This window comes from Corylus avellana, chromosome 11 (genome assembly GCF_965113065.1).
Source record: "Corylus avellana chromosome 11, dhCorAvel1.hap1.2, whole genome shotgun sequence".
Lineage (NCBI taxonomy): Eukaryota > Viridiplantae > Streptophyta > Magnoliopsida > Fagales > Betulaceae > Corylus > Corylus avellana.
This window is the reverse complement of record NC_142500.1, coordinates 18,878,763-18,890,495: the sequence shown is the minus strand read 5'-3', so window position 1 is coordinate 18,890,495 and position 11,733 is coordinate 18,878,763. Positions and strand designations below refer to the sequence as shown.

At 33.8% G+C, this 11,733-nt stretch overlaps 2 protein-coding genes across 2 annotated transcripts; one reads left to right on the top strand and one right to left on the bottom strand.

The window, feature by feature from the left end:
• Positions 1-3,989: 3,989 nt before the first annotated feature.
• On the bottom strand, positions 3,990-4,659 carry LOC132166326 (mitochondrial import receptor subunit TOM9-2). The gene has a single exon (XM_059577129.2). The coding sequence runs from the start codon at positions 4,594-4,596 to the stop codon at positions 4,279-4,281; it is 318 nt and encodes a 105-aa protein (XP_059433112.1). The 5' UTR covers positions 4,597-4,659; the 3' UTR covers positions 3,990-4,278.
• Positions 4,660-7,930: 3,271 nt separating this feature from the next.
• LOC132166798 (uncharacterized) lies at positions 7,931-9,686 on the top strand. The gene is made up of 5 exons (XM_059577684.2): positions 7,931-7,993; positions 8,445-8,555; positions 8,730-8,819; positions 9,052-9,147; positions 9,338-9,686. Coding segments are annotated over exons 1-5 (528 nt in total). The 5' UTR covers positions 7,931-7,992; the 3' UTR covers positions 9,568-9,686.
• Positions 9,687-11,733: the final 2,047 nt, after the last annotated feature.

Sequence of the window (11,733 nt, the reverse complement as noted above, 5' to 3'; positions counted from 1 at the left end):
ATGAGATGGGCCATATGCATGATCTTTTTCTTTCATTTTTCTTGTCTTTGTGTGTTGGCAATGATTGAGACCTTTTGCATTTCTTCCAAAAAAGAAGAAAATAAGAACATCACAATCACCACTACTCTTAGAACCAACTTTGTTGGACTTAAGTAGGAGCGTTGTTACAGCATTATAGCTTTTATTATGATTTTTTTATAAACTGATGTGACGCTTATACATAAGTCATTAAAATACAGATTAACACGCAAATTATTAAAATATAAATGATCACATAAATTTATAATAAAAATTAAAATATCTCAAAACGCGGTTTGATGTAAATGACAACTCAGGATAAGTATGCATTTTATAAGAAATAGATTCTTTCAATTTGAAATTGAGGTGAGCCATTTAGGCAAAAGGATGAAGAAATAAAACTATATTGTCCTCATCTTTTACAATTATGACAACTTTATCCCACAAATTTATCAAAATGGCTGCCCTCCATTTCAAAGATCCATTTCCCATTTCATACTAGAAAGTCATTATTTTTCTACTTTACTTGATCAATAAAAAGTCATTACCCTAAAGTCTTAATCAATAAAAAGTATGCTCACATAGAGGCCACTTGGTAATTAAAGGAGAAGCAGGCCGCTAGCCAGCTGTCTCATCTTCGTAATTACCATAAAAGCCATCAAGTCTATTAGGGCCACTACCAAGCTTTCTATTTGATCCAAAATCAACTAGTGTACAACATTAACTTACTGTTCACTTTGATAAGTTTCATCTCCTTTTCATTCATGATACATGAGCATCTAAGCCCAAAGCAAAGAATGTCCTCTAGTCTATTTTATCCGGTCAATTAGACATTTCAAGACCAGTCTTTTATTATTATAATATGCTTTATATTATATGGGTAAAATGTCTATAAAATTGTCATGTGTCTCTTAGTATGCGATTTTATACGTTATTTTAATAGCATGTGAGAAGCACAAACTTTTTTAATAGAATTTCCTCAAACCTTGTTAATGCTATTAAAAAGTATATCATTCTCACATGTTCAAACAACGCTTACTATGTGAGTCCAGAAGTACAAGAAAGGCTTTTGATGATTATAAGCTCCCACGTCACAAGAGACCTTTTATTCTTCCATCTCTTGTCCAACTCTTTTTTCAAATCTACCATTGAATCTGTAGGACTACAAATTCAATAATATATTTGAAAAAAAAAAATTGGATAGAATTAATTGGACAGAAATTAGACAAGAGAAGAAAAAAATAGCATTTCTTTACATAAAAATTTGGGCAACCTAAAAGAAGAAAATTGTGAAACCCACCTACTTCTTGGGCAACCTATGAGAGGAAAATTACAAAACTTACCTACTCCATATAAGTGAGTCTCGCATCCTAGGTTGTTGGGGACAGGTGAGCCCTACAATCCCCTCTCTCTCTCTCTTAATAAGAAGAATCCTCATCCCATAGCTTCTCAGCCTTCTCAAACTTCGGAAGCATCGAATATTACTATATGTCGTGGAGAGACTAAAATTGTAGTTTTGAAGGTTGTGTGGATATGTTATTCCTGAGTTATCTATAACATAGGACTTTAAAAAATATAAATCTATCCTCTATTGAAGCATTTGACAAAAGTAAATAAACCTCTTTGTAAAGTGATCTTATTCCACTAATTGGATATATGATTATATTCCTTCCAACGCTATCAAAGACACAAATGGAAGTTCCAAACCAATCGTGAGGAATGTTTATATTGTATGTACAGTACGTACAAAAACACCCCCTGAATGATCCGCATGAAAAGCCTTTTACGGGTATATTCATTAGAAACTCAAGTTTCTAGTGAGTTCAGAGAACACAGTAATACATTCAGGTTTCCAAAACGATCTCTGCCAAAGAGGTTATAATTTCCGGCCAACCAAGGTTTTTTTTTTCACTCTAAGTACCTCAAACCTCAAGCATCACCTACGTTTAAGACGTACTTTTGATTTCTGTACCAACCCAAGAAAAAAGAAAGTAAAAGAGAATAGATAAAAAAAAAGGAGGAGAAAGAACAAGCACAAAAAGCAGAGGGTCGAAAAAAGCATTTGCATGTGAAATTAGTCTACTTCTCATCCCCATCTTTTACCCACTCATTCCCCTAGAATTCTCACACAATTTAGATCTCTGTGGTAGTAAATTGACATAATGGCAAGAAATCATGATTAACAATAGTATTTCTCGGCCATTCTTTTTTGGTTGCACGTATACCATTGCATTATTCACCATTAACAATGTTTGAGAATCAAACACAGGTCGCTGGTCCTTAGAGCACTAGCAGCAGCTTTTCAACCATTTTTCTTCAATTTAGGAAATAAAACTACTTTTTGATTCCTTATAAAAAAAACACTTCACAATAAACTCCCTTATTTTTTCCTAAATGAATTAAATACTATTTCTTTTTATCATTACAACCAATGAGAGAGGAGAAAGGAAAGAGAATGAGATATTTTATAATTTAATAATGCATAAAGACTCTACAGTATTTTTCAATGCATTGAGAAACACTATAAATGCCCTTTGATGTGGGTGTTTTTTTGAAATTTTTCCTAAACATAGAGAAGAGAATGGGATATAAGAAATCTGCTGCTAGTGATCTTACAAGAAGGCGTAGCAGATGACAATTGTTATGAGTACGAACAAAAATCAAGGATCTTAAGACTAAAATTAAAGAAGACAGACTTTCAAACTTTGCGAAGGACAATAAGAAACTATCCGACAATTATTTAAAGATCTTTGAAATGGGTAATAATATAGGGTGGTATCATACACATTACATGAAAACCACTATAAACTAAGCTTGAGGCTAATTGGTTTGTATATAAATGTTGCATGCCTTCCCATCCATTGTGAGTTTACTAGCGAGATATGGCACTTAGTTCTCATCTTATTTGGAGTCTCGCGGGTCATGCCTAGCAATATTCTAGATCTACTTCAATGTTCGAAGACACAAGGGAGGAGACAATCCAAAGAGGCCATATAGAAAGTCATCCCTACTTTACTAACAGGGAACATTTAGAGAGAGAAATTGACGTCTTTTCAAGGACCGCAAATCTAATGTGCTACAATTAAAATCCTCCTTCATGAGTTCCTTTTCATATTGGGCTGTGCAACGTCTGTTTCTAATTTCTCTTCCTCCAAATCTTATAGGCTTTGTTAACTTTTTAGATTTTCAACCCCAATAAAGTGGGTTGCTTTTTTTGCATATTTTTCGTTTACATGAGCTTTTCTTCTTCTTCTTACAAATTATTATTCTTCAAAAAAAAAGTACACCTTAAGGAGAACTATATCATAAACCTCAATTTCAATGCAAGTTTCCATTATGTATAATTACAGCAACTGATTACAACATTAAGAAATGAACTGAATTTTCTGATTTCACCAATTCAACCCATCAGTCCAAACCTAAAGAAATCGACCTCACAGCCTGTGGGATGAATAGTTCGGTTTTAATAAACTCCACTAACACCTAAGTCTCTCAATGACTCTCAAGTCTCACCCTCTATCAATTTAACACAACAAAGCATTAATCCTAAAAACTTGTGTCCCCCTACCTCTCAACTCCCTGAAGTCCATAATTCCTTGTACTTCAAAATCTAATCAATTCAATAATGATGGCAACAATCAATGACTTTGGACAAACTGTAATAACCGGAGCATGCAATTGATTACAAATCAAGAAGAAAACGAACTGACTATGGACTCTGCATAGAAATTACTACATTACAACGATGACCTACATTCAAAAATTCCTTGAATATCAACCAAAATTTCTATTAGTGACATAGTAATCATCATAATATGATTCCAATTCCTGAACCCAAAAAAAGGAAAAAAAAATCAAAGCATACTAGCAAAATTTTAATTGACTACACAATTCATCATCGCTAAATCATCTCATACTGCAATGCTGAAGTAATTCATGGTCTCTTGTAACCCTAAACAGCATTCATATAATGAAAACAATTTTAACCTTGAAGTTTTGGCATAAATTGTAGAATTACATAAATTCCTAATTCGACTCCTCGTTTTAACTTCTCAAAATACATCACAGAGAATTTATCTGAGAAAAATACATGGTTATTGGTTAAGCAGTTAAATCCCGCCTTTTTAACCCGGAAGAGAAACCCTAAGACTAACATAATGTAAATAATTGCAAAACCCCAAACCCTAGAAGTACACAACCATATCAAATCCAGACTCACATATCAAATTGAAGAGCGGTACCAACGTGGTTGTTCTGGGTTCACTTCGGGGGCTGGGATGGGGTGCCCAGGAGGCTGGCCTGTTGGAGCTCGAGCTCGTTGAGCTGCTGCTCGCGGTCCATCTCGATGATGAGAGGCACCACCAGGACGAGGAAGGTGGTGCCGGCGATCCACGCTGCCTTTCCAGTGCTCTTCAGGAGCTTCTTCGTCACGAACGCGGCGTCGCACGCCGCCTGCCTGCCCCGCAATACGATAGGCGACTCCCTCAGCCTTGCGATCACGCTGCTGCTGTTCTCGCCGCTCTTCGCGCCCCGTCTCTCTGGCAGGGACACTCCGCCTCTTCGGGGTTGGGACGCCATAGCGAGAGAGTAGGTGGCTGCTGAACACGAGGGTTTTTAACTCTACAAAGAGTTTTTATTTTTGGTACAATGTTTTTATTTTTTCATTCAATGTTTTAAGAGATGACAAATCTAGTATTTTAGATTTTGAAAAATATTGAATCACCACCTCCGTTTATTTTCATCAATCCCCTGTTAATAGGGATTCGGCTTACATGCTGTTATTTTAATAACAGCATATATGTTATAGTTTAATCAACGGTCAAAATTAAATTTTTCAAAATCTCTCTTCATTTTTTCTCCTATTAAAAGTTTCTAAAAGTAAGTTAACTTTAAAATTCAATCTTAACCGTTAATTAAACTATAGCATACATGCTGTTATTTTAATAATAGCATGTAAGCTCGATGCCACATTGCCACTAATGGAAGTCCACGTCATCACTACATAATCATGTAATATCACGACACGTATCTACCTTCAAAAAATAAAAATAAAACAACAACAACTAAACGGTAAATCCACGTCGATATAACATTAAACTAAAAAAGTGGAATGATTTAATCTCCTTCTTCTTCAAACCGAAGCTTCCTTCTCCATTTGCGGCCAATAAAAGCATGAACCGTAGACCACGAGCTCTAAACCCAACATATCAAAATTACACAAGAACCTCCACAAAAGGCACTACTTCGCTTTGGGATCGATTTCGCTGCAAAAACTCTCAAATTTTGTTTTTCTTTTCTTCCTTTCAGCAAATCAAACCCAAATTAGTAGGCTTTAAGCTCAAAATCGAGTGGCCAATTTCCCAGTTTTCTTATTTTATCATTTCCATTGTCCACTAATCTCGCATCAAATGAACAAAGCAGAACCACAATCTAAAACCCTATTTCATGATGCCGACGGCACCGAAGACGAGGAGCGCGACGGTGAGAGCGATCTCCTTGATGGGAGGCTTGTTGTTCACCACATAAGATGTCTCCATCATTATGTCCTCGTCCGTTATCGAGAACGCGTGGTCCACGTACGCCATTGATCTCCCTGCAAGCTCTTTGATTCTCGCACAGGTTAAAAGGTTTTCTTGGATAGGGTGGAAGAGTTGGGACGACAACAGCGATTAATAAGGTAAACCTAGACCGACACGAGAATCCAACAACCCTAAATCGCAATCGCATCAAATTTGGGGGAAAACACGAACGGGAAAAATGGGATAAAGGGGAAAAATGTCAAATTATTTCACTTTTTTTGTTTAATGTTATATTGACGAGGATTTACCGTTTAGTTTTTTTTTTTTTTTTCTAAGGTGGACACGTGTCACGATATTACGTGATTACGTGGAGATAGCGTGGTCTTCTGTTAGTGGGGGGTTAACGGAAATTAACGAAGGTGGTGATTCGGTCTTTTCCAAAATCTGATGTACTAGATTTGTCATGTTTTAAAAATTAAGGGGTGGGGGGGGGGGAGAGAGAAATAAAAACATTAAAATTCAGGTACTAAAAAGGTTATTAACCCTTATTTTTAATTTAAAGAGTTTGAAAATTGAGTACCATTAAGGTATATAAACTATTATTCGACTGTCATATAATTATCCTATAATTAAAATGATGTGACAATAAAAATTAACTAATATTTATTTTTATTTAAAGTGCAGTGATCTTAACTTCATGAGGCGTGATCCCGATTGAGCTACCCTTGGATATTAAAGTCCTTACTATCCGAGTTGTATAGTAATTACTAAATAGCATTACTTTCATTATTTTTAACAATAATTGGTCTAAAAGTTGCTTGATAATCTCGAAATTGCCCATTAACATTGTTGACATTTGTAAATTAAAACTATAATTTGTAGGGTTACTCCAAAAACAATAACTAATCCAATTATTTAAAAGAAATAGTTAAGAAATTATCAAGAGTAATGCTACACACATGATACAACACACACATTTTACAAATACCCCACAATATCGATGTCAAAATTCCAACAAACCCTATAAATTTTTATGTTTTCAATGATGATTGTCGAGTGATCAAGGGGGTAGTTTGGACTATCATGTTGACATTGTGTGATACAAATGTAAATTCTAACAGTACTCTTTTCACAATGAGTAATGTTAACAATCTCATTTTTATCTCACAATGTTAACTTGACAATTCCATTCAACTTTGGATCAGTTTATTCTTATTTTTTAAATGAGATATGTAAAGGTTAGTTGAAGTTGTCACGCCGTATAGTTGTTGGATACAAAATTGGTGTATAACAATACTTTTCACAATGTTGACGTGACACTTCCAATAAACCCTATGATTCGTCATTGTTAACAAAAAAATCCAACGATTGGTTATGATTGTCATATTAACATTGTGAGATAATTCTAAAATAAAAATGTAATATTATTATTTTTCTTTTGAAAGACAACGGCTATTTAGCATTCTCTCAACATTCCCAGGTGAGTTGGTATGCTCTATCCACCTTTAACTAAAAAGGTAAAGAAAAAAAATACCAATAATGGATGAAGAATACCAACTTAACCAAGAATTTATAAGAATATTAAAGTAAAAGTTGTAATAGCCCAAACATTTTTATTAAAAAAAAGGGGGGGGTTAAATACTTGTTTACTACATGCGCTTTTGGCTCGTTATTGAATAAACACCTCAATTTGCAAAAATGTCACAAACAGTACATGTGGGCATCTTATAAACACAATTGGTACTTGTGTTAAATTCTATCAACAAAACTTAATGGCCTATCATGTTAAACCTATTAGTGGGCTCCATATCTCTCATATGCAACATTAATATTATTTTAATAACAAAAATAATAATAATAAGTAAAATTCAAAAAAATTAGGGATGGTTCGACCACCCTCTATAGTCGGCTTGATCACTCTCTATAATCGGTTTAGAAGTGGTTGAACCATCCCAGATAGCCAAATGAAAATGACTAAAAAGTACATCTCTTGGCCCCGACCACCCCCATTTAGCCACCCCCTATGAGGATGGCCAATATTATCATCACCTTCGAAATCAAAAGCCCATATCAAACCATCTTCCATCATCAAAAGGCTAGGGTACAGATTCAACACCAACACCATATATATATATACCATAAAACCATTCACACCCAATCCTCCACAATATAAAATGATCTCTGCAGCCCCCATATACAATGCCTAGTTACGTGTTCTAAAGGGCCCTCGCTGCAAATCTGAGCCCGAGAATCCTTTCTTCTTGGTTTCCAAGCCAAGAAATGGAAATGGCACCTTTTCAGACGTTCCACGTGCCTGTTAATTACTTCTGCCTTAGTCTACACTCTTCCTAAAGTATACATATATTGATATATACTTCCTTATACGTAGGCATCAATGCTTCAAGAAGAACAAGTGGTTTTCTGATTTCATCTTCTCTAGAAAAGAAACCTCGTAAGTGAGTTCCCTCCTTTACCTATCTATTCATCTTCCATTTTAGTGTTTATTCTTTTATTTTTCTCTCTAAATGATATGTTTTATACAAAACATAAAACAAGCGGGTATGTTTTTTTTTTAAGGTGAATAACGGAAATAAGATTCAAACTCAATTCTTACTTCGTTGTCATAATCGTAAGTTAATAAGAAAAGGGGGTAAATTATATATATATATATATATATATATATATATAGAGGTTTGAACTTGTTACTTATCATGTGAAAAGTGAATCTTTTCCAAATAGCCCGGTTATTCACTTTTTCCTTGTTTTATTATGATATAGTGATATATTAGTATATTCTTTCGATTATAGTTGCTGTAAATTTGTGATCTCATATATGATAATCGTTAGAGTAATGCTATTTAGTAGAATGATATACTTAATTAAGCCTTTTGTTTTGGGGTTTTAAAGTGTATGCAAGTGCGAAGGTGAGGGCAAACAAACAAGATGATCAATTTTCTCTCCCAAATGATGGTGAATCATTGCTGATTTTGAGGATTAAGGACTCCCTATCCATTAGAGGTATATGTTGCCCTGCTTTATCATCCATTAACATTCAAATTGTAGTTATGAACTTCTAATTTATAGTAATATTTTTTTCTTTGGAAGGCTGTATATGTAATATATCAATATCAAACAAAGTTTTATTCTAAATTGGATTAAACGAATCAACTCTAATATGTGTTTTTTTCACAGACAATCAGAGCCATTCTCCACCATCTCTTGCCAGAATCACAAAGGCTCACGTCCCAAAGCTCGGAGCTCAATCTATATATACCTCCAAAGGTAAAAGTAGTTTCGACTATTTTGTATTGAAAATAACAAATAAAATGGAGAATAAAAAAGTGTTATTAAAGAAAGCTAAAATCAGGAGTGTTCAGTAATGTTCACACATATGCCTTGCTTTCTTTTTTCTTCTTACTACTAAGCAATTTAATGGAAGAAAGGGTGATGTAGAATGTACATCAGATGAGATGTTTTGGTGTTTATTTATCAAATAAAACATCCTTCTTCTCAGGAACAGTGAAGAACAATGGACAAAGTCATACAAATACCAAATCGAATATTACAGCTAATTCAGTTCCACCCCCACGAGCTGTCTTGTCCAGTCCAGGTAATATTTACATTTTGGTCAATTTGAACAATCACCACAGAGAGAGTAAGTGAGGTCCCGGACAGTTCGAGGTGCGAGGCTCATCTGTCTTCCTTTTAAGGTTGTCTGAATTGGCAGCAATTCCGTGCGGTCTTTTTTTGACCCGTAAAAGCTTCTTCCACACTAAAATTTGACAGTATTCTGTTTGCAGACAATGATGGGATGATTGGAAGTAGAAACAAATTGATGGAAGAGAAATCTTGGCATTCTAGTACAAATGGGAAGATGCAAGGCCAAAATAAGGTGAAGGCAGCAAGGCCTCTGAGCAAGAAAAAGGGCTCCAAGGAAGTATCAGATAATAAGAGTAGCCTTAAGCAAAGGAAACTTCATGAACAGAAGCCACATCTCAGAGAAGGAAAATCAAGCCCCAATGCTATATGATTTTGCTTTTATGCAGTTTCAGAAACTTCATGCTTAATTTTGAATATGCCAAATGCCTTGGGTGGCTTCTTGATGCTTGGTTTTAAACTTTTTAAAGTGCAATGTTTTTTGAATTGTATTGGGAATATTCAATTGAAATGGAGTGAAATTTAGAGATGGAACTCATTACTTCTGTTATTGAAAATGAAAGGTAAATAACAGTGATAATGTTTGAACTAAGGGTTTTTTTTCCGATACACGTTAAATTACTATTTGCCGTAAAAGTATAAGTTTATATCAAATAACGAATTTAATCATTTAACTAATATTTTAACGTTTCTCCTTACATGTGGGCTCAAACTTTTAATTCATACGTGAGACCTAACACGTAAAATATTTAATTGAAATAATAAATAAATTGTAGAATCGATATTCGAACTTATGACCTTAACTTTAATATATACCATGTTAAATTAAATTTACTTGTCAAAATTTATTACTTAATTTTTTCGCTCGTGATATTCTATATGGCACTCATATGAGTGTTACAGTAAATTAATAAAGAAATTGTAGTAAATGCAAGTAATGCTTAAATCTCAAGTGAGTTTTTTATTAACAAAATACTCATTATAATTAATGTTGAGAAATAGTCTCATATTGCATGTGGACAAGATTTTGGGCATGTTTACAAGGAATGAGCAACTCTCTCTTATTAAACTGGTTTTATGAGATGAGTTAGGCCTACGAATTTCTTCATTGTATCGGAGACTAACATAGGAAGAATGAGAGCCCACACTATTTACCCCGTAACAATGACCAGGAAAAATATTGGCTTACACGTGAGGGAGGGTGTTGAGAAATAATCTCATATTGCTTGTGGACAAGATCTTGGACATGTTTATAAGGAATGAGCGGGCAACCCTATTTTATTGAACCGGTTTTAATTGCTACCCCGAATTGTGATTTGGAAATTCTCCATATGTGATCATACTTTATTCCCTTGATGAAAAAATCAATATTCATTTAAAAAAACATTTGTTTGAAGAATATGAAAACCTCTTAGAATATTCAAAACAACGATAGATCCATCAATTTAATTAGTTTCGTTGTTTGGAAGAGTATATTTAAAAATTATAAAAACAATACTATTATAATAATGAAATAATGGTTATAGTAATGGCAATGGTATTATAATTGTAGCATTAATAGTGATAGTTGCCACTATAATAATAGAGCAATGACAACAACAATAGGTCAATATTGAGCATTATTTTAGTGGGGCTCATGTTTAAAAAAAGTGTATGATAAAATTGTCAGAAGTGTTTATGAAATAGTATTGAACAGAATAAAAAAATTAAGATAGCCTTCATTTTTTTTTTTTTTTTTTTTTTTTCCAGTTGAATAAAGAATGGTTCCTTTCCACTCATGATCCAAAAGGAAGAAGGAGGGACAATCCTAAAAACGAAAAAAGGGTAGGCTCTCCAACAATAAACCCAAAACAAATTAAAGCGGTGTGGAAAGATAACCTTTACATCTTAAAAAATTATATAGACAGTCTCCACATTTGAAAAAATAAAGCTAATGAAAAACATTTCGTGTTTATTTATTAAAAAATATTTTGTTTTAAAAGAATTTTGTGATTTTTTATTGGAGAAGAATTTTTCAACTATTTGAAATTTGAAAACCCAACAAATCAACGGGGCCACAACTAGGGGTGTTCAAACGGAGTAGTTATAATTGTCCCACCAATCGCTACTCGTTTAGGGTGGTTGCGGTTAATGGTTTTAGGAGTATATATATATAACATTAAAAAATGGCGTCGTTTTGGCCGTATATTATTGTATGCATGTAAAATATAATGTGGTACATTATGTTTTGGGCCAAGCCTTATTCAAAAATATTGCCCGTCCCCAAAAAACAACATGTTCTTTTCATCTTTTTGAGAACACTTAGGCTTAAAACATAGAAAACCCAAAAGCCGAGATAAAAAAAGTGGTTATAAAACTGTCGGTTATTAATTTGAATTACCATTAACTGCCAAAGGCAGTTGATGATATAAATCCTTTTGATTAATGAGGATTTGATTTGTGATTATCCTTTTGTGAAATCAAAAGGATAATCACAAATCAAATCCTCATTAATCAAAAGGATTTATATCACTAACAGTGGTTATAGGCAATAACCACC

Excerpts from the sequence above, each read along its gene's own strand:
- LOC132166798 (XM_059577684.2), top strand. Across the intron at positions 8,556-8,729 it reads GGACTCCCTATCCATTAGAG|ACAATCAGAGCCATTCTCCA; the intron begins GTATATGTTGCC and ends TTTTTTTCACAG. Across the intron at positions 9,148-9,337 it reads AGCTGTCTTGTCCAGTCCAG|ACAATGATGGGATGATTGGA; the intron begins GTAATATTTACA and ends TTCTGTTTGCAG.
- LOC132166326 (XM_059577129.2), bottom strand. The coding sequence starts at position 4,596 with ATGGCGTCCCAACCCCGAAGAGGCGGAGTGTCCCTGCCAGAGAGACGG.